Source organism: Lissotriton helveticus, chromosome 2_1 (assembly GCF_964261635.1).
Source record: "Lissotriton helveticus chromosome 2_1, aLisHel1.1, whole genome shotgun sequence".
Classification (NCBI taxonomy): domain Eukaryota; kingdom Metazoa; phylum Chordata; class Amphibia; order Caudata; family Salamandridae; genus Lissotriton; species Lissotriton helveticus.
Genome location: NC_136059.1, coordinates 1,234,446,221 through 1,234,469,427, shown reverse-complemented (window position 1 = coordinate 1,234,469,427; position 23,207 = coordinate 1,234,446,221). Strand labels below are relative to the sequence as shown.

General features: G+C 45.2%; 1 protein-coding gene across 1 annotated transcript in view; it reads right to left on the bottom strand.

Annotated features, from left to right (window-relative positions):
- Positions 1-23,207, bottom strand: part of LOC144819696 (uncharacterized) — a 287,938-nt gene that overhangs the window by 67,771 nt on the left and 196,960 nt on the right. Inside the window, exon 8 of the mRNA XM_078677488.1 lies at positions 11,399-11,535. Coding sequence (XP_078533614.1) covers positions 11,399-11,535 — 137 coding nt within the window. The remainder of the gene's footprint in view (positions 1-11,398; positions 11,536-23,207) is intronic.

Below are 23,207 nucleotides of genomic sequence, written 5' to 3'. Positions count from 1 at the left end.
GGTGGGAATCAGAAAGAAAAAGAAAAGGACCAGAAGTCTTCAGGCCCCCAAACTAATAATAAGGAGGGTGGTTCCCAAAATGGAAACAAGAAAAAGAAGAACGATGGCCCAAAGAAACCTTGGTGTAATACCTGCAAATCAGTTTCACACTGGGGCAGTAAATGCACCAAGAAAAATCCAGTCCCCACCACTGTAGCTCCTAAAGCACCTGCACCCCCTAGTACAGTTAACAGTGGTGGAACACAGCCAAAGGGTGTAGTAGGTTTAACCCTGGGTACTGAGGTAGGATCTGGCCTAGTCAGAATCCCTACCCAGGCAGTTCTCCTATATGATGTGGACCTAGCTTTGTCCACTACAGTGAGTCCCAGTAACCTGAGCAAATATAGGCAGGCGCCTTTGATAAATGAGAAACTGACTCAGGCCTACAGGGACACATGTGCCAGTGTCACAATGGTGACACCTGACTTTGTGGACCCTGGACAGATTGTACTAGGTGAAAGTTACCTAGTGACCAATGCAAGCAACTCCACTACTACACATAGTGTTGCAGTTGTGAACTTCTCCTGGGGAGGGGTAGATGGCCTAAAGAAAGTTGTTGTGAGTGCTGACCTTCCAGTAGACTGTCTGTTAGGCAATGATCTTGAAAGCTCAGTTTGGTCAGAAGTGGAGTACAGGACTCATGCAGAAATGCTAGGGATTTCAGCACATGTCCTTGCAGTGACAAGGACTCTGGCTAAGAAGTGCCTTCCTGAACCAGTGGTGGATCTTGGAACAATAGACCAACCACAACCCAAGAGAAGGAGCAAGAGGGTTAAGGCTTTGTCTTCCCCCTTGCCCCAGGTTGAGAATCAGATTTCAGAGGAAACTGATTCTGCAGTCCAAGAGGAGACTGTCTCTGAGGAACTTGAGCCTGATCAGGTTGAGTTTCTGGGGACAGGGGGACCCTCAAGGGCAGACCAGAGGCAGGCTCAATTAGATTGCCCTTCACTTGAACCCCTCAGACAGCAAGCTGCTGCTGAGGCTGCAGGGAATGCCCAAGGTACCCATAGTGTGTATTGGGATGATGGACTCCTTTACTCAGAGGCTAGAGACCCCAAGCCTGGTACAACCAGGAGGTTGGTCATACCTTTGAAGTTTAGGGGTTTCCTTCTTACCTTGGCCCATGATATTCCCCTTGCAGGACACCCAGGCCAGAACAAGACGTGGGACAGGCTTGTTTCACACTTTCACTGGCCTCATATGTCAGACAATGTCAAGGAGTTTTGTCGCCCCTGTGTCACTTGCCAAGCCAGTGGTAAGTCAGGTGGCACAACAAAGGCCCCCCTCATACCACTACCTGTGGTGGGGGTACCCTTTGAAAGAGTTGGAATAGATATTGTGGGTCCCATGGATCCTCAAACAGCATCTAGGAACAGATTTATACTGGTGGTAGTGGATCATGCCACCAGGTATCCAGAAGCTATTCCCCTGAGGACCACCACAGCACCTGTGGTGGCAAAAGCCCTCATTGCACTTTTCTCAAGAGTGGGCTTCCCAAAGGAGGTATTGTCAGACAGAGGTACTAACTTCATGTCTAGCTATTGGAAAGCAATGTGGAAGGAATGTGGAGTAAACTACAAGTTTACCACACCCTATCACCCACAGTGCAATGGGCTTGTGGAGAGATTCAACAAGACCCTAAAGGGAATGAAAAAAGGTTTACCAGAGAAGCTTAGGCGGAAATGGGACATCCTTTTACCCTGCTTGCTCTTTGCTTACAGAGAGGTCCCACAGAAGGGGGTTGGCTACAGCCCTTTTGAACTTTTGTTTGGCCACCCTGTGAGGGGTCCACTATGTTTGGTGAAGGAAGGATGGGAGTTACCTCTCAAAAAGCCTAAACTAGATGTAGTGGACTATGTACTTGGTCTCCGCTCCCGGATGGCTGAGTATATGGAGAGAGCATCCAAAAACCTGGAGGCAAGCCAAGAATTACAGAAAGCTTGGCATGACCAAAAGGCTGTTCTGGTTGAGTTCCAGCCAGGGCAGAAGGTGTGGGTGTTGGAGCCAGTGGCCCCAGCAGCACTCCAGGACAAATGGACTGGACCCTACCCTATCATTGAGAAAAAGGGAGAAGTCACCTACTTGGTTGACTTTGGAACCCCTAGGAGCCCCCACAGGGTGCTCCATGTAAATCGTTTGAAAGCATTTGTGGACAGGGAGGACATGAGCTGGCTCATGGCCACAGATGGGGAACAGGAGGAAGAGAGTGACCCTCTCCCAGACCTGCTTTCTCAGAACCCTGATGATGGTTCAGTTGATGGAGTAGCCTTGGCAGGCAGCCTTACTGACCAGCAACAGATGGACTGCAGACAAGTTTTGCAAGACCACAGACATTTGTTTTCACTCACACCCAGTCAAACTAACTGGTGCACCCATGAGGTGGACACTGGTGACAGTCTGCCTGTCAAGAATAAAATCTACAGGCAACCTGACCATGTCAGGGATTGTATAAAGGCTGAGGTGCAAAAGATTTTGGAGCTTGGAGTGATTGAGCCATCAGAGAGCCCATGGGCTAGCCCAGTGGTCCTTGTACCAAAACCTCATACCCAAGATGGAAAGAGAGAAATGAGATTTTGTGTGGACTACAGAGGTCTCAACGCTGTCACTAGGACAGATGCACATCCCATTCCAAGAGCAAATGAGCTCATTGATAAATTGGCTTCTGCCAAGTTTCTGAGCACGTTTGATTTGACAGCTGGCTATTGGCAGATCAGACTAGCTGAAGAGTCAAAAGCCAAGACAGCATTCTCTACCCCTAGTGGACATTATCAGTTTGTGGTAATGCCCTTTGGCTTGAAGAATGCACCTGCCACCTTCCAAAGGTTGGTGAATCAAGTCCTTGCTGGGCTGGATGACTTTTGTGCAGCATATCTAGATGATATTGCTGTCTTTAGCTCCACCTGGGAGGATCACCTGATCCACCTGAAGAAGGTTCTGGAAGCCCTGCAAAAGGCAGGCCTGACTATCAAGGCTACCAAGTGCCAGATAGGGCAGAGTAAGGTTGTGTACCTGGGCCACCTAGTAGGTGGGGGTCAGGTTCAGCCACTGGAGAGCAAGATCCAGACCATACAGGACTGGGCTCCTCCAACTACCCAGACACAAGTCAGAGCCTTCTTGGACCTGACTGGGTATTACAGGAAGTTTGTGAAAAACTATGGGTCCATTGTGACACCATTAAATGACTTGACATCCAAGAAGATGCCAAAAAAGGTTCAGTGGACAGTTAGCTGTCAAAAGGCATTTGTTGACCTGAAGAAGGCCATGTGCTCTGCACCTATCCTGAAGAGTCCTGACTACTCCAAACAGTTCATTGTACAGACAGATGCTTCTGAGTTGGGGGTGGGAGCTGTGCTCTCACAACTTAATCAAGATGGTCAAGACCAGCCCATTGCTTTCATTAGCAGAAGGCTGACCCGTGGAGAAACGTTGGTCAGCCATTGAGAGGGAGGCCTTTGCTGTGGTTTGGGCCCTGAAGAAGCTGAGGCCATACTTGTTTGGTACTCACTTCCTAGTTCAGACAGACCATAAGCCCCTCTTGTGGCTAAATCAGATGAAGGGTGAAAATCCCAAACTGCTCAGGTGGTCCATTTCCCTACAGGGGATGGACTTTACAGTGGAGCACCGCCCAGGGACAGACCATGGTAATGCAGATGGTCTCTCCAGGTACTTCCACTTAGAACATGAAGACTTATCTGGTCAAGGTTAGTTTATTGTCCCTACGTTTGGGGGGGGGGGGTTGTGTAGGAGAGTAGGGTCTGCTATCCTATGGTCACCCCACATTTTTGCTTTTTGCTTCACTGGTTATCGACTACTGAGGCTGTGGGCCTGCTAATCAGACCCCCAGCCTGCTGTTCTCTCTCTAAATTATTAATACATGTGCTATAGGTACATACCACAATTGGAAATGGACTCCTTGTTAGCCCCTGTACCATGCACTATAGGTGCTCAGGGCATAGGTGCCACCAAGGCCTACCAGGGGCTGCAGCATATCTTTTGCCACCCCTGGCTGGTTCTTAAATTGACACAACTGGCTGATCACTCAGCTGGGGTAAGGTGGTGTAATCACCCCTTGCTTAGATATAGTATACCAATATCTAAACCTATATCTGGACACATATAAACCTGTGAGCCACTCCTATGGAAGGCCTCATCAATCCTGGAGGCAGAGTGCGTGGTTTAATGTGAGATGGAGCTCTAGCATGAGCTGAGCCTGTCTGCAGCCGTCGGGAACAAATCCCTAAGCTGTTTCAGGATAATGCCATACCAGATACTCTTAAGTGCATTATAATCGTCGCGGTTATATAGCAACTTTGGTTTGGCTTTATCAAAACATGTCGTGTAAGGTGTCATACGATTTGGAATACTATCCCCTCACCAGTTCTGGCGACGGGGATAGCATTCCACCCCTCTAGAGGGGTAAGACATGTTACTTTACTTAAATGCGGTTAATTTCTAAAAGGGCCTCAGATCCACAAAATGGATGCTTCTGCCACAGACACAAGTCTGACCCCCTGAAGCTGACTGAAACTCAGCCAAAGGGGCCAGGACAAAGGGTTTCCTGTCGCAGGGAGGTGTTACACCCCCCAGACAGGAGATAGTGGATTGTAGCAGGGAGGTTTGAAAGAAACCAGACACTGCATGGGGAGCACAAAGCTGCCCCTTGCATAATCCGGTCAAACCGGTTCTGGAGCACACCAGCCCCAGTCCCAGCGCGGCCTGGATCAAAGGAAAGGGGTGTATCCACCCCCTTCCTGGGTCCCACCCATAGGAGGGGACCTAGCAGGTAATCCAGCCCCCCAGATTCGAATAAGAGTGGGAGCAGTGCCAATGCACTTCAGATTATCCTGATGAAACATAAGAAACGAAACTCTGGACCCTTCGACATCCTACTCAACGTAGAAGACTGAAGAATCTCCCTTGTGGTCAAGGAGTGACCACCCTGTGCAAACAGGCACCATCCAGCACCTCGACGTCTGCTTTGTTGCAGTTCCCACCGGAACTCGAGCGACAGAGATCGACGAGATCAAGCTTGCGTGCCTTCTAACAGCCCGATCCACAGCCCCTGCAGAGCTGAGACCAGTGGAGGCGACCGGAAGCGTGGGGCACGCCATCTTGGAAAGACCACGAGACGCTGACTGCGCAGCCCACGAGTGACCCTCGAAGCTGTACACCGGGATTTGAGAAGCCCCAACCCTGAGCCACTCTTGCACCGAGTGCTGCGTGGGGCCCTTCTGCTTCTTTTGGCTCAGCGCGTTGGCCCGGTCACTTGCCAGCCGGCTTGTGGCCCCAGTGCCGACGAAACTTGAAAAACGACTTGCAATTCTGGTTGCTCCAGATTTGCACCAGCTCCCCTGAAAAGAAGCCCCCACTCTGACCCTCCTGGTTCGAGTGAGAAGCAATCTCCCGGTTTCGCATGGATTGCTTTTGCCAAGTGTTGTTTGCTCCAATCTTGTAGCCGACAGCGCCGACGGCGAGAGTCTATGTGCGACAGATCGTGACCCGCTCCTGGATGTCGCAGATGCCCCAGAGCCCACGTGACAGCGGAGAGAAGCTCCTCGACAACCACCTGATTGCGCCCGACATTGCCTGGTTCCGTCCTGGTTCCACCCTGGTTACTGCTGAGTGACCCAGACTCTGTCCCCTCAGCTTTCAGGTACTTTTCGACTTCGATCCACCCTTGGATCCCACCGGAAACTTCTCCTTCACAGCGCCTACAGCCTCTTCAGCTCCAAGCACCAAGAACCAGCGTGACGAAACCCGACACTACTTCAACCCTGTGCACCCGCTTCCTGTGGGTGAGGTAACATTGCAACGCCGGTGTTCCCACACTGGTACACACCTCTAGGGTCTGTGTCTTAAGTTTTGTCCCTCTAGGTTCAGCGGAAGTGTCCTTAAACTCTATTTATGTAACTTTTACTCACCATTGACTAACATTGGTGCATGCGTGCGCTTTCAGCGCTACACCCGAATCCCGCTGGCTTTTCCCGACTTCAGCATTGCTTGTCCCGACTGCTCCCAGCGATTCCCTAGGCCCTAGGCCTAACCACTGTTCGATTGGTATCTCTTATACCACTTGTTTAGTATATGGTCTGAGTGGCCCCTCGCCGTCATCCATAATTGTGCAACTTTGTATGTTATACTGTGCTTTTGATTTAACGCTTGTGCCCCTTTATTCATAAAGAGTACTGGGGATTATTTTGAGTAATAAATACATATATTTTTAATATATATACTTGTGTGGTGTCCTTTCATTTGATATTACAGGATTGTGATTGGTAAAACAGCTCGCTTAACACGACCTCTTAAGTTAAGCCTTTAAGGCTGCTTAGTCTATGCTACCATTAAGATAGCTTGTCTATAAGGTTGACTTACAACCAGACACCATAAGGGGATATTTGGATTGATACAAGGTGGTTCCAGAATTGGAAACATCATATATCAGGCCAACTTCTCTGCGGGTCCCTCCTTCCTGGCGCCGGGTTGTCTGTGGTTTTCCTGCTGCTTGGTCCTCTGCTCTCCTTTTTGGGTTTGCTTGGCTCTGCCCGTGGTCGGGTTGCTTGGCTCTGGTCCTGGCTTCCCGGTTCTGTTGGCGTTTTGTTGCCCTGTTTTTTTGCTGTTTGCTTGGTACCTCTCCAGTGTTGCTGGGTTTGGGCCTTGTGGTTGTGGTCTGGGTGCTCTGCTCCCTGGGCTTTTCTTTTCCGCTGCTCCTGCCCTTGCTGCTTGTCTGGCCTGGGTGTGGGGTTCCTGGGCGGTCCTGTGTCGTGTGGGCGCCTTCTTTTGTGCTGCCCTCTATGTTTGTTGGGCGGCTGCTGGGGTTTCCCGGTTGCTCTGTGCTCCCCTCCTGCCTTGTGTTCCCTCCCTTTGGGGTTGGGGTTTTTTCTGGAGTGTGTTTGTTGTCTCTGTGTCCAGCCTGGTTTCTTGGGTTGGTTCCGGTCTTGTTGGCCTCTCCTTGCTTGGTGGGCTTTCGGCTGGTTTCTGGGGTTGCGTCTTTCGGGGCGGGTTCTGGCTCCTGTTCGGCTCCTGGTTTTCTTGTTGCATCCAAGGCCTCCTCGTCCGGTTTGCCACTTGTGGTCTCTTGGCCTTGTGGGTCTCCGGGGTCCTGTGTGCCTTCCTACTGGTTCTGGGCTTGGCGGCCTTCTCCGTTGGGTTGTTGGCCAGGTCCTTTGTGTCCTGGTCCTGGTCCTGGTGGCGGTATTTCTCGGGTTGGCGGTCTCCTTGCTTTGGAACCATGGCCTTTTTTGTCTTTGTCTCCGGTGCTTTCCCTGCTGTCCTGTGCTGGGTTGCGGGACGGTTGTTTCCTGCGGTCTTCCTTTCCTCCTTCTTGCGCGCCTTTGGGTTGCTGCTTTGTTGTGGTTCCTGGGTGTGCTTGTGCGTGCGGAAGGCTGGGTTTCTGCTTTGGTATTTCTCCACTTTGTTGTGAATGGGACGAGGACATAAGGGACCTGGGGGTAATGCTCTATCACTTACCGGTAATCTTCATTACTCTGGGTCCTGTTGTCCTGGTCCCATTCATACGCCCCTCCCTCACTCCCGGACGGCCGGGCTTCCTGTCTGGGCTTGTTAGTACAGGAGGGCTGCTGGGTAAGTACTGCTTATATACTCCCGGGGAGGGGCAGTATTAGTGTCCCAGCATTCCTCTTGTTATTTTTCTGTCGGGAGATGGTCATCTCTACTTTGTTATGAAAGGCGCTGGAGAAAGCACTATAGTCCATTGGCTAAGCAAGAATACAAAAGTGCTCTGGCGATATATAAGAAAGCTATTACCACACAAAAGAATCTTTTTTTCACTGGTCGTATTGAGCACGCTCAAAACTCAGCCAGGATGCTATTTCAAGTGGTGAACTCTCTGTCCAGTCCTCCAGCTGGATCCACAATAGAGAACTCGCAGGAATTCTGTACTGCCCTAGCCACATTTTTTACCACTAAAGTAACGGATATTTACTACGCTTTTTCTAAAGAGCCGGTAGGAAGAGCCGCTGACTTAACTATTCAACCAGCACTGAAGCACCCTTCCTTCACTCAGTTTCAGTCAGCTACCGAAGATCAGGTCAACGCACTTGTTGGCGAGATTAAATCAGGCTCTCCGTTGGACCCATGTCCTCCGACCATAATGAACCAACTACACAATGTGGTTACCCAGCCGCTGACCAGCATATGTAACTCCATCTTTAAGATGGGTGTCTATCCACAGATCTGGAAGAAGGCTATTGTTAAACCTTTGATTAAGAAGCCATCCTTAGACCCTACCATCACTTCTAACTACAGGCCAATTGCCTGCCTTTCATTCCCTGCTAAAATAGTGGAGGCAGTAATGAATAAACAGCTCTCTGAGTTTATTGAACAACATAAACTCCTAGATGACACTCAGTTCGGGTTCCGGAAGGGACACGGAACTGAGACAGCACTGATAAAGGCCTCGGATGAAATTCGAGAGATCATGGATTCGGGAGGTGCTGCAGTGCTCATCTTATTGGACCTGTCAGCTGCTTTTGACACGGTCGACCACGTCATCTTGGTCGACCGTGTCGCAGCCCTTGGAATTAGCCATCTGGCTAAAGATCTTATAGCCTCCTTCCTAGTTAATCGCAAACAGGCAGTCAAATTGGGTAACTACTACTCACCCACTTCTGAACTGCCTTGTGGAGTCCCTCAAGGATCCTCGCTAAGTCCCACGCTTTTTAATATCTATGTTGCGGACTTGGCGAGGGTTATTAAATCACATGGGATGCGATTAACTACCTACGCGGATGACACCCAGCTTGTGTTGGCGGTACACAAGAACGGTCCAGTGGTAGCAGCTAAGTTTCAGGAGGGGTTACTGGATGTACAATCATGGATGCACAGTAACTGCCTGAAACTTAATGCAGAGAAAACCGAAGTCATGACCTTCGGTAAGATCTCTCCCGAATGGTCCCCAACTTGGTGGCCCAGTCAGATGGGTTCCCCCCCGATTCCAGCTGTTAAGGTTAGGAATTTGGGAGTGATCTTTGATAACAGGCTATCTTTTGGTTATCATGTCAACAAGGTGGTCTCTGCCGCATTCTTCGTGCTGAAGAAAATAAAAAAACTCTTGCCATACCTACCTGCTTCGGCAGGGAAAACACTGATCACCACCTTAGTGTTTTCGAAACTGGATTATGGAAACGCCCTCTTCCTTGGCACACACAAATACATCCAGAACAAACTACAGTCTGTGCAAAATATGGCAGCACGGATTCTGCTTAATATCCCTTGGCGACACTCCACTTCAGTAGCCATACGCCATCTACATTGGCTAAGAGTGGAGAGCAGAATCAAATTCAAGGCCCTCTGCATCGCCTATAAGGCCATTCATCAGACTGGACCAAAGTTCTTAAAGGAAGCTTTTCAGGTGTATATACCTGGAAAGAATCTAAGATCAGCAGCAAGCTACGTATTGCATGTTCCTCGAACAAGAACGGCCACATGGGGAGACAGACGTTTCCTGGTAGCGACCCCCATACTGTGGAACACACTTCCCTTGTATATTAAAACAGCACCAACACTCATTGCCTTTCGTAAGGCCCTGAAAACTTGGTTATTCAACCAATAAGTTTGTGCCCTGAAGTTTGTGTATCCTAGAGTCTCATTGCGCCTAGACACCCCAGGGTATTAGTTGCGCATTAAAAATCCCATAAAAATTTTTTTTTTAAAATGAATGGGACGAGGACAACAGGACCCGGAGTAATGAAGATTACCGGTAAGTAATAGAGCAATACTGGGTAGTGAGAAGCTGTGTGAGGTGTCCTCAATTTTGCATCAATACTATGGAACAGCTGTTTGTATTTCCATGGTTGTCGTGCTGCAGATTAAATTCTGATGCAAACACCTCCTATAATTTTAGTTGTCTGTCATGCATTTGATCTTCCACTGTGTGAATACCTGCCTCTTCCCAGTTCCTGCAGGATAGTACCTTGCCATATATTTATTGATTCTTGTTTAGTGCCATCTCAAAGGACGACTACTGTATATTAATGTACATACCTGAACAAACATTTATCTACTTTTACTTACCTTATGTGTATGTCTATGTCATTAAAGTAGTCCCTACTTGTTTATAAAATGTTATTGACTGAAAAAGCCTGTATCTAAATTCAATTTAATTGTATTTATTTTCTTGCTCTCAGTAAGTGTGTGCCTTTGCAGGAAAAAACAATAAAGTGGAAAAATAAAATGCTTGAAAAATAATGAGCTGGGAAATGTACAATTTATGTAGCACAAAAGGGTGTGGCTCCTCGAAAGGGACAGGGAAGTTCATCTCAGATGAGAGAGAATTTGGATACCTATGATTGGGCAGAGAGGTGGAAAGGGAAAACTAAGGCTGCGTTAAAGAGCACAGTAAGATACCTGATTTAAAAACATCTGCATAACATGAATCTAAGTCTTTTTTTATTTCTATCACGTGTTGGCACCTGTTAGGCTACTTCCTTGTATGGAAATCAAATCACATGGAAAATTCTGCAGTGAGCATTGGAGTTGGAGTAAATTTTGGAAGAGGTACATGTGCAGAGATGCATCTCCATTGCAAAATGAACAATATTCAAACTGTGGCAGAAAGTTTTTGCCATCAACCGGCTCAGCAGGGCAAGAAGAAGGTATGCTCAGTAGAGGCAATTGGGGACTTCTCATAGTCTGTTGGAAGGTTTCTTTGAAGTCAGTAAGGGTGGTTCGTTTGGAGGGTGGAACATATGCTAACCTTGCTAACCTTTACCATCCATTAAGACAAACTGACAGATCCTGCCTGGCCATACGTATCATCCTATCCATAACATAAGGGATGTTTCTACGATTGCAATATACAGGTTTTCAGTTATGACTATAAGAATATAAATATAAGGATCAGACTATTTTTGAATTGCAGAAAATAGTACTGCTGTGGGTCTCATTAGGAGCTCCCCAGGATCAACAGTACTGCGGATCTTTTATACTCTGTGGGTGCAAAATTAGCAGAGATTCGAGGTTGAAGCATGCAAATGCCCTGAGGAATAAAGGAACTTCCGGGAAATCTGTACTTCTGGGCACAATGCCCACTCCAATTTTTCTTTCTCCCACGTTATTTCCCTGGTGATTTTGCTCCGTTTAGCAGCTAATATATCTATATATAGGAGAGGTCCGAAATAACTCCTTAGCACAGGATTACCAGCCTCTATTGGAGACATGGGCGTGAAGCAATAAGGTATTTTGTCTGCAGCAGTATACACATTAACTTAGTTTTTTTTGCAATCTGTGAATTGGAAAATAGTCACAAATGCACTTCAAACGTGTGAACACCAGGAGACAAAATGTACAGCTTTTTGTGGAAACGTTTGTGGTTCAGGCTTGTTTCATCAAACATGCTCACCTTGTTCCTCTGTTTTTCAGTCAGAATTCCAGACGCATCCAGGTCACTCTCGTAGAGCTGCACCAAGACATTCTTCAGCCAGTCTCTCATTCTCAGAGGGAACTGAATGAGTTCATACTCTGAACAGGAAGGAATGTCTGTTGTATCACAGAGAAATAAGTGGTTGGTGCATTTCAGATGCAAAACGGAGAATTCATGCAAACATTGTAACATTAGAAATGGTTGAGAGAGGCAATGTAAATAATCAATAAATTGTGTTATTTCAATGAGTTCCACAGATCATTCTAATATTGGAACTACCTCAATTCATTTGTTTGAAAATATTGGATACCTTTTTGTTTAATAGCATATTCAATCAAAATATTCATAAATGTTCATAAAATATTCTGACCACGCATTGATCTCAATAATTCTGGAGAACAGGTCAATCAAAAACACCTCCCCTAGATGGCGACTCAATATTAGACTTCTGAATGACTGAAATAACATAACACATATCTTAGCCCTCCCTGAAGAGTTCTTTATCAACAATGTCTCAGAGACAATTTCGACAGAGACCTAATGGGACACATACAAACAAGACTATGAGGCAAAAGGATCAGACTGGCTGCCAAGAAGAAAAAAGAAGACACAAAAGAATCAGGAGGTCCACTTAGATAGATCAAAGTCTTCAAATATCAATACATCCAAGATAATCTAAACACCACTCACACAAAACTTTAAAACTGAAAACGGAATTCAACAAGTAATGTACCTCTGCAGTCAATCACATTATCCTGAGTATAAAATCCAAATACCACATTGGCAGCAAAAAAAGGGAAAACGTTTTGGCAAACACTTAATGCCAAAAAGGCGTAATCAAAAATAATTGCTATTTGAAAGATAGACAACTTAAAACAAAAGTAAAAGAAATTGCATAAATGTATAAGGATCTTTATAATTGCAAAAACAACCCAGCACAGTAGAATTAATTACATTTTTAGCAAACATATTTAAATTTCCTCAACCATTTGTAAAGTTCAATTATTATCCACTCATAAAAAATTATTACATTGAACGAAATGAAGAAAATTAAACTTCTGGGCCGATGGCTTTCCATCTGAAATTCTGCTATGTAACATCATTGAGATCGTACCCGCTAAGCTCCAGCAACTCTTTGGCCATTTTACAAACTCCTCCCCACCTTCTGACTCATCTATGGAAGCACATATATTATTAACACACAAAAAGGTAAAGACCATCAAGAAACAAAAAATTACAGTCCCATTTCATCAATGAACATAGACTGTAAGACATGGTCAGTCTGTCTGATAAACAACCCAAAACTGTCCATCCCCAGCCTTTTGTACGAGATCAAACAATACTAATCAATCTCAGGAAACAAACTTATAAAACTAATATATTCCCCTTAACCGCATTAAGTTTACCAACTGCAACTTCAAATGGTGTCCCAATCAGATCACAAATCTAGGCATCCTATCCCCAAATAAACTCAATATGTTCTTGACTCCCAAAACAAAGTCTTGAATGACATCAGAGATAAAATATGTAATTGCTCCTTCAGCTCTTAACCTATCACTGTGGTGCTGCCTCTACACCATCAATATGATGCTACCTCCAATTATCCTCAAAAATGCTGCCACTAAAAGTCTCCCCTTTCTTTTAGAGAACTTGATAAACTTGTTAAGTCTTTCCTATGGAAAGGTAAGAATCCAAATATATCACAAGCCAGTCCACAGCTGCTAAAGCACATGGGAAGTCTCAACTTCGCTAATGTTAAAACCTAATATATAGACCTTAGGCTAGCGCAAGCCCAGTCCTGATCACTTTCCCCTCCTTTCCTCTCCCACAGACTAGCTGAATTCACCCTGGGTGAAACTTGAAAACTCATTATTAGATCCTATCCCTTTCTCATTATTTCATCCAATTATCAGCATAGGAGTCACATCCTCAGCTGCTATCCTTCTAATTACCTTACAAATTATTCATAGCCACCAAAATGGATAGCTGTACATAAAACACAATGGCTAACCAACATCTTATGTTTCAGTGCAGATATCCAAATTACCGATCTGCAAACCTTCTGGAAATCTTAGAGGAGCCACCTCATCTACTCTATATGCCAACTTTTTGATAAAGATTCCCAAGGCCCTTTAAAAGCCTTCAATCAAGATATGGTCCAGACAACATGAGAGAAAAAACTACATGAGACCACATCACATGTTCTACATATACTCCCTGAAATTAAGTTCCACCAGAACATATCAGCTGGGCATTTTCCATATTTCGATACCCTGAATTGTAACACTCACTCAACATCGATGATTTAAAAGAAAATTCAAAGAATATACTGGAACACACAAAATCAAATCCTTATGAATCCTGGCCAAATTACTAAATGTACAGCTACTGAGTGACCCTAAATAATCTATATGAAAAGAGCCAAATCTGCTTCTTTATCACAAACCTTCTCTGTTGTTCTACACAGATCCCTATGGTCCTGCTCGATATTGTACAACACTAGTTTCCTACCTAGTAAGAAATGTTGGTTTTGCGAAAAAGATAACACCAATTTAGAAACGGTTGTAAGCCAGAACAACGCATGCCTAAAAAATGCATGCCTTAACAATGCAGTCTAAACAATGACTGCATTGTTACCAAGCGTTCTATTATCACGCAAGTCGTTACAACTACTTGCTTTGGGGAGCACTGGACTTTGAAATAGTATAAATTACTATTTCAACTTGAGTCTGTGTATCAGTAGGGAAGGTGATGGACTTAAACTTCAACACCAGTCCAACACTGCATTCCCTAAAGCAAGTTGTTGTATCGACTGGCGTGCTAAAAGAACACATGGTAACATTGCAGTCGTTGTAGTGCTCATGTTGTAAAGGCACTGCATGGTTTTGACTGTGGGGTAAAGGATGTTTCCCATTTAGAAAGAGAATCCACCTAGTAATGTATGGAAGTGTTCCTCACAGTGGTTTGGAGCACTTAGTGTTTCTTAAAATACCCCTCACACACCAAAAGGACCCTTGGTGTCATGCTTCATCATAGGGGTCTTCGCACCCCTCTACGGGATGCGGCGTGCTGCGACCTACGAATACGCGGGAGCACTTATAATGGACTATGTATGGTGCATGCGAGGGTATTATATGTGAGTGAGTGGTGGGATGAGTGAAAAGTTAAAAAGTTCCTGGCTCGTAGGACTCTGGAAATTTTTTTATTAGGTCCCTGGGCTGGTGCTGTTAAAAGAAGTGGAGTGCGAGGTGTTAAATGTAGTGATTATGTACATCACCTCATGTGTGCATCGACATGTTTCGGAGACAAGGCTCCTTCTTCAGGACGGGGTGTACAACTTCCCCACCTTACTCACGTTTCACTACACAAAAGAATAATGTGTATTTACAAAAAAGTGAAAAATTATATATATGTGTATAATCTATAGGTTACAATGTACCTACAGCGGTAATGCTCAAGAAAATACGAATTGCAGTATTTGTCTTTATAATGTTGTAAGCATCATGAGACTCCTGAACGTCTGGGGTGATAATTGCCAATCTGCAGTGAACTCAGTGGGAGTTCTGATCCATGTTGCCCCATACGCGGCTCCGCTGGAATGCCGCTTATGGGGCAACATGGATCGGAACTCCCACTGAGTTCATTGCAGATTGGCAAATATCACCCCAGACGTTCAGGAGGCTCATGATGCTTACAAAATTATAAAGACAAATACTGCAATTCGCATTTTCTTGAGCATTACTACTGTAGGTACATTGTAACCTATAGATTATACACATATATATAATTTTTCACTTTTTTGTAAATACACATTATTCTTTTGTGTAGTGAAACGTGAGTAAGGTGGGGAAGTTGTGCACCCGGTCCTGAAGAAGGAGCCTTGTCTCCGAAACATGCCGATGCACACATGAGGTGATGTACATAATCACTACATTTAACACCTTGCACTCCACGTCTTTTAACAGCACCAGCCCGGGGACCTAATAAAAAAAATTTCAGAGTCCTACGAGCCAGGTACTTTTTAACTTTTCACTCATCCCACCACTCACTCACATATAATACCCTCACATGCACCATACATAGTCCATTATAAGTGCTCCCGCGTAGTCGTAGGTCGCAGCACGCCGCATCCCGTAGAGGGGTGCGAAGACCCCTATGATGAAGCATGACACAAAGGGTCCTTTTGGTGTGTGAGTGGTATTTTAGGAAACACTAAGTGCTCCACACCACTGAGAGGAACACTTCCATACATTACTAGGTGGATTCTCTTTGTTTATGTCACTTGTATAGGGAGTACGAATCCATCAGTGATACTCTCCCTCCCTCTCTGTTTTTTCATGTTTCCCATTTAGAACATATGCTACTATTCTGACCCAAATTAGGAGTCTTCTGGTCCATAGTATGCATCGCTGACATAGTTGCTCCCACCAGTACAACTTTACTACAGGCACTACTCCTATTCTTCGTCAGCAGGAACAACAATCACTGGGAAACCAACTACCCTCTTCTAGACCTGCTTAAAATGATTGCAGTGCAGCAAACCTCTGGGTGATGGAAATAAGTCAAAAACCCATCTAAAGGTAAAGGTGGGACTCTGTTGAATCTACAGGATTCATTCCAGATTAATAGATATTGACCATCACATGACCTCCTCAAGGAGGTAGAGCTTTCAATAACAGTGTTCCTGTTCAAATGACTCTCATCTCCAACTGGTGTTAATGACTTATACACTAAGCTCGTTGGGCCCGATTCACAGAATGAATTTAAGACTGAATCCTAAACTTACTACTATTTTGGTATTCAAAGAATGCATTTACTACTTTTGGCATTCACAGAATGAACTTACTACTTTTGGTATTCACAGAAGTTAGGATTTTGTCTTAAGTTAGTCTTAAGACAGACTTAAGACAGACTTAAGACAGACTTAAGACAAAATCTTAACTTCTGTGAATACCAAAAGTAGTAAGTTCATTCTGTGAATGCCAAAAGTAGTAAGTGCATTCTGTGAATACCAAAATGGTAGTAAGTTTAGGATTGAGTCTTAAGTTCATTCTGTGAATCAGGCCCACTGTCATTTTAAGCTCTTGAACTTCTTCGTAAATGATACTGACTGTGTCAAAATACCCAATATAGTTCATATTACCCACTCATTGTTTCTTTATCCAGGTGACTCTTACAATCAACAAAGCTAATAATTGAATTGACTATGAACTCACCATAGCAATGGTACTAGATTTTATCTGTTCGCCTACTGCCATTTTATTTCACAATAAATTTACTTTCTTATTCACACACCTAAGACACGAAAAATGCGATTTGACATTACATTACCCTATTCCCTCTGTTCTCTCACTTTTTTCCAAAGAGCTGTTTTTACTGTTACATGAATTTTTTATACCTTAATAAAAATGTATTCAACTCAGCACTGTGGGCCTAATTACGATGAGAGTCGGAAAGCCTCCTACCGCAGGACGGAGGCTATCCAAGTCTCATCGCGGGTTCAGGTTTGACTGCCGCATTACAATGCAGGCGGTAGAAAGTGAAACCGGGCGCACACTTCAGCTGGTTTGAGCCCGACAGCCAGTTGGAGGCCTGCCCGTAATCCCTGTGGACGGCATTTCTGCTGTAGCGATTACGATGTCGGTTTCTGACAGGCTTTCCATGTCGGGCTTTGTGACATGGAAAGCCTGTCACAAACCGACACTGGCGACCCCTAGCAGGGCCCCTTTCACCCTGCAGCCTCCGGTTGGGGGCTGAGTGGGCACCGATGATGGCACCCTGTTAATCCCAGCACCGTGTGGCAAGCAAATCCGTGTGGCAGTTACCCTGAGGTGCCTGCCAAGCAGTACAGGGATGAGCACATTATCCCATTTATCTTTGGGAGCTTGGGCTACGGCCGGTATACGGCCAGAGCAAAAGCTCCCATATACACCATACCATGTGCAGTCGCATTGTAATCAGGGTGTTGGGACCTCAACATTGTAACTAGGCCCTGTGTTTTCTGTTTTAAAATCTTTTAAACGCTATCTAACATATTGTAGATTCTCAAAGTGCCTTGGCTATGTCTTCCAAAGGGCCAGGAGATAACACATCTGTACATAGCAGGAAGACTTTAAATATGGGTACACCTAAGGGAATTGTGAGGAAGAACTGTTTCTTTTCAAATACAATGAAGAGATTTCTTTTTGTCAGTATATATTTTATAAATATATATTTTTTTCTAAAATATTATGTAATGCATTTATCATACAAATGAGAAGCTGTGCTGTTTCTGGATTTCTCTGCTTTAAAAGCATTTGTTACATTTTTACAGTTTACTGATACAGATACAAGTTCTTTTCATGACAAGTCTATTGTAAACAACAAGGGGGCATATTTGGCATATTTAGAAGCCCCTAAAGCCACCACAACCTCACTTTCAGTGACGTTGCGATGGCGATAGGGGCCTCGCATTATTTACAAGGCATGTAAAAAAGGCACCCTTCCACGCTGTATTTAGCGTGAAAGGGAAGGACGATGGGTCTTGCGGTAGGCGTTCCACTGCAACTCCCATTGATTTTGGTGCTCCCTCCTATTTACAAGGCCAGCCTAAATAGGAGGCAGCACCAACATTAAGAGCAGGGACAACCTAGTCTTAAAGAGGCGAAAAGAGGATAACTGCTTCTTTTCTCCTCGTTTATGCTGTTTCCATGTGTGCTGCCTTGTGCAACACACATAGAAACAGCAAATTGCCTATGATTGTTTATGTGGAGGAAGGTCCACCTTCCTGCACATAAACAATTATTTTAAAAAAATGCTGTTTTACAACTTCTATGTGTGCTGCATTAAGCAGCACGCATTGAAGTTACAAAACTGCATTTAAATATTGTTTATGTGCAGGAAGGGGGGCCTTCCTGCACATAAACAATCTTCCCCTCAACAGGGGCACCTTTGCACTATGGTTCAAGGGTGCCTGCATTGGCACTAGGCAGCTAAAGTTAGTGTCAGCGCAGGGGGACTTGCAGGGCTGCACCATAATCTAGTAAATATGGTGCAGCCCTGCCTGCATTTCTAAAGTGACAGAGCGTGTTGTTAGCCTTCTTGTCATAACGACATGCTTCGCCACTTTATTGTAAATATGCCCCAATGTTTTATGAACTGCAGGGGACAACATGACACCCCTTTTGCTAAAGGTGGCAGGCGCGGCTGGCATGTCTCACTGGTTGGTATTGTGGAGGGGGTCGACCGGGGAGAGGGAGTTGCGCTGTGTTAATTTAATGAATAATAAAACCATATATTTAAACCTACCTTTTCGCCAGCCGGGTCCTGCTTCTTCAAGAAGCAGGCAGCTTCCCTCCCCTCCCTTAAATCAATCACAACGCTCCCTTGTCAGGGTGAAGCCACAAGCAAACACCAAATCAATCTGTGCTCAACCCTCTGGTAGCTTGGCACAAAGGTAGTCAGCCTTAACTTAGATGCAATGTGTAAAGTATTTATGCCTCACATCAAACTTCAATAAAGTGAAACCACAACAGAAGACAAACCCAACTCTAATTTAGAAAACTAGAGTACAATTTAATTAATAATTTAAGACCAAATGACAAAAATCCAATTAGAAAAACCAGAAATATGCAATTTTAAAGATGTAGATAAAAATAGTGCCTAAAAGCACAAAGCGCCAACAGTGGTTATCTGGTCATGCCAGACCGGGGCAACGTCACAAGTTCAGACTGACCTTGAAGGAGCACGGGCTGGGTACAGGGACCCAGTTATGCCTGCTGAACAAAGTACCTTAAATTCTTGCTATGGAGCGTTATGAGATCCCATGTCTAGGGTGCATTATGCAGCAGTGGTTTGTGGAGCTGCAGAGCAGCGATACAAAGTCCTGCATCGAGGTTGTATTGCCAAGCAGTTGTTCCAAAGAGCTGCAGGATGGCAATACGAAGATCCTGCACCACACATCGGTGGCTCCGAGAAGCTGATGGGCGGTAATATGAGTTCCTGCATAGAGGTTGCGTTGCGCTGAGGCTGTTCTGTTGAACTGAGAGGTCCTGAATCTGGGATGCATTGCACAGCGATTCCAATGAGGGGCTGCAAGACCCCGCTGTGCACGGCTTTGGCTCTACTAGGGCCAACCTGGGCTGATAGAGCACCTTCAGGCCTACTTCCAAGGATGGAGGACTGGGGTGGCACCACTTGAAGGGCAGTACTCACAGTGCCCGATTCACAAAGGTTAACTTTGACTTGAAGTCTAAGTTTAGACCTGAAGTCTGAGGGACCAATTCACAAGGGTAAACTTAGACTTCAGTTTACCTTGGTGAATTGGGGTCTTAGATTTTCAGATCAAAACGTAGGGACTTATTACGAGTACCGCTTGGTGGCGGTCCTACTATTGCCACACTGTGGGTCTGCCAGCAGTATTAGGAGTGCGGTGGTTGGACCACCACAGGCCCACTGCATCCGCCGGGGATCCAGGATCCTGTGGCAGTGGCACAATGGTCAGAGGCAGGAATATGCTCGCGGCGCCGCAGCAATACTGCAATGCATATTTCGAGTTGCCTTTCCACCAACCTTTTCAAGGTGGTGAGCCAGCCATGAAAAGGTTGGTGGAGAGGCAACTAAGGGGCCTAACAGGGCCTTGAGACCATTGCAGCACAACCCACCCAACCTGGAATGAACTTGTAATACGGCGCTCTGGCACACCAGGGCTATGGGCGGTTCTCCAGCAGATGGCATGTGGGGCCAGCGCTGGAGGACCACTAAACTCGTAATGAGGCACTTAGACCTTTGTGAATTGGGCCCACAGCTGGCAGAGACCAAGTGCAGGGTTCAAGGTGGTTAGAGCCTTTTCTGTCCCTCAGGAGGCCAGCCAATTAGCCCTTGTAGTCCCTCTGGTCGTCCTGTATTCAGGTCCAGTCCTTCTCACTCAGGCAGCAGAGTATTAGGGCAGAAGAGTAGCAGTCCTTCTTGCAGTAGAGCAGCAAAGCAGTAAAGCAAAGCAGCAAAGTAGTCTATCTTTATCGTTCACAAGTTGAGAGGTGTACTGAAGAGGTGGGTTTGAGGTCTAATATTTATACCTGATGCTAGCTTTGAAGTGAAAGTAACTTCTGGAGTTTCCCACTTTAGAAGTGACTGGAATTTCCTTCCTCTGTACCCTGACCCCAGCTTGTCTTGTGTGAAAAAAGAATAGTGTGAAACTCTTGGAAATGCTGAGGCAGCGTCTTTGAGAAAACCTTACAAATACATAGTAATTAAGAAATAATATACTTCTTTATAATCAAATATTATTTAATTTTAAAAACAGAGCATTACATTAATATGCACTTAATTTAATTCAACTTCCCACCCTGTTCCCCTACAAACCCAGCAACCTGTAACTAAAATATAACTTAAATAAAACAATTTTAAACTATTTACATAACTAACAATCAATACATATTTTTATGAACAATTAAAAGCTCATAAAAAAATAATTTCTTATAACTTAATTAATGTCCCACCTTATATCCCTACAAACCCAACAAGCATTCCTAAAATATAACTTACATACATCGATATAAAACTATTTACATAATTAACAATCAATTAAATATTTAATTAATAATAAAAAATTAAATAAGGCATTAGAAAACAACATTGGAATGTTGTTTTGCGGGCCTTAACCGGCCAATAAAAGCATGGCGCACTCCATTGTCTTCAATGGAGCTGCCAACATTCCAATGTTCTAATAATAATTAAACTAAATCTAAAATGTATTTTTCAATTCAAAATATAATGTAACATTTAAAAAATACAAAGAAATAATTTCCAATCAAAACAAATTAAAAAAATATATATATTATTTATAATTTGAAGAATTTGTCAACCTATGCACTCCAACCCAACAACCCACTATGGCACTATAAGTCACTAATAACATCAACAAATACAAAATCACAATTACAAAGTACATTTTTTATACTTAATAACAATTATACCAACCATACTATAGTACATGATTTGTTTAGTTATGTTACATTATTTGTAGAGCGCATGGCTGCCCCAGCAACGGGGCGTCCCAGTGCTAATTCCAAAATGACCAGGCACAGAGAAGTCTAAGGTGTCTAGGACTATGGTGGAGGGCTTATCCTGGAAAAAGACAGGTCTTTAGTACCTTCTGGAAAGCCCCATGGTTCTGGATGTTTTTGATGGTACCAGGAAGGGCATTCCAGAGGGCAGGAGCAAGAACACGTAATGACCGGCCTCCGGTCCATGCTCTTCTGACAAGGGGGATACATGCTAGGTGTGGGTTTGAGGAGCGCAACAATCAGTTAGAGATGTAAGGAGTGAGGAGATTGGCTAGAATGGTGGTAGCTTGGGAGTTTAAAATTCTGTGAGAGATGCACAGTACCTTGAAGGGGAGTCTCTTCTCCACAGGAAGCCAGTGGAGCTTACGTAGAAGGTTGGAAACGGTGCAGGATTTGGAGAGGGTGAAGAGTGTCCAAACTGCAGTGTTTTATGCCCTCTGGAGGCGATGAATCCCTACTTTGTTGGTCACCCAAGGACAGGGAACTGCAGTAATCCAGTCTAGAAAGTATAGTAGACTGGATTATGAACTAGCGAGTTTGGGCGTCGAAGAACCAGAGCAGTAGCTTAAGTCCACGTAGCAGCCTGAAACATACCCCAGCCACTGACTTTGTCTGTGCCTGAAAAGTCAAAGCACAGTCAACTCAGGCTCACAGATTTTTTACAGTCTCCTCTGCCGATGCAGGTGCTCTCAGCACAGCAGGCCACCAGCGCTTGCTTCATAAATGGATGTTACTACCCAGAAGAAGAATGTCGGATTTGTACACGTTCAGCTGTAAGCGGTTGGCCGCCATCCAATGTGCGATGGCCACCAGATCATCTTGGAACTTCTCTAAGTTTTGGTCTGAGTCATTTAACAAAGAGATCACAAGCTGAGTGTTGTCAGCATACTAACACCTACAAGTAATATATCAGCTAAAACACATTAAAATAATTTAAAAAACAATTTGTTTTACATACTAAAGACAATATTAAAGACAAAGATATTCTTGGAGGGGGCGTGGCTGACCAAGCAGCGTAATGGCCACTGAATAAGCGAGCTCCGCCGGCTGTACAATATATCCTTAATTAATCCTGTCTAAACTGCTACGCACGTTGCTGTTTCCCGAGCGTAGGGGTAGCAGAGGTCAAGCGGCACTGGCGGCGTGAATCTGAGAGCCACATCGAGCCTGAACCAGGAGATACGAGTCCCTTACCTTCGCCCAGGCACTGCCGCGATGCTGACCGATTGCTGTGGAGCCCTGCCGGAGCGCCTGCTCTCCACCTGAGGCCGGGGATTGAAGGGCCGGCCCCGTAGACGATAAGGAGCTGGGAGCTGAGGTCGGAAACCCCGGGAAACTTCAAAGTGGGTCACGGCGGTAAAAGCGTGGCTAAGCCGCCCATACAGACACAGACGCCAGTCAAAAGTGCGCCATAAATACAGGAGAGGACTGTGCACTAGGAGGACGCCGGCACCAGCGTGCCGCCATTTTGTGCCGGGCACGTGAGGCCACCCTGCACTAGTCTGCCTTGTGTACCGTCGTCCCATATGCCCTGTGACACTGGCAGCAGCGTGCCCTTCCGACTGGTGGAACATTCCAGACACGTTAAAGAAATTTAAGACCTCCAATCGCATTGAGCTAACTACACTGTTATTACACGCTAAGCTGATCCCCGGTCTCCGCGAGCAAAAATGGCACCTTGCTAATCCGCCGAGGGTAATGCCGTGGCCACGCCGGATAGCTCACTAAGTCATCTCGTTCTG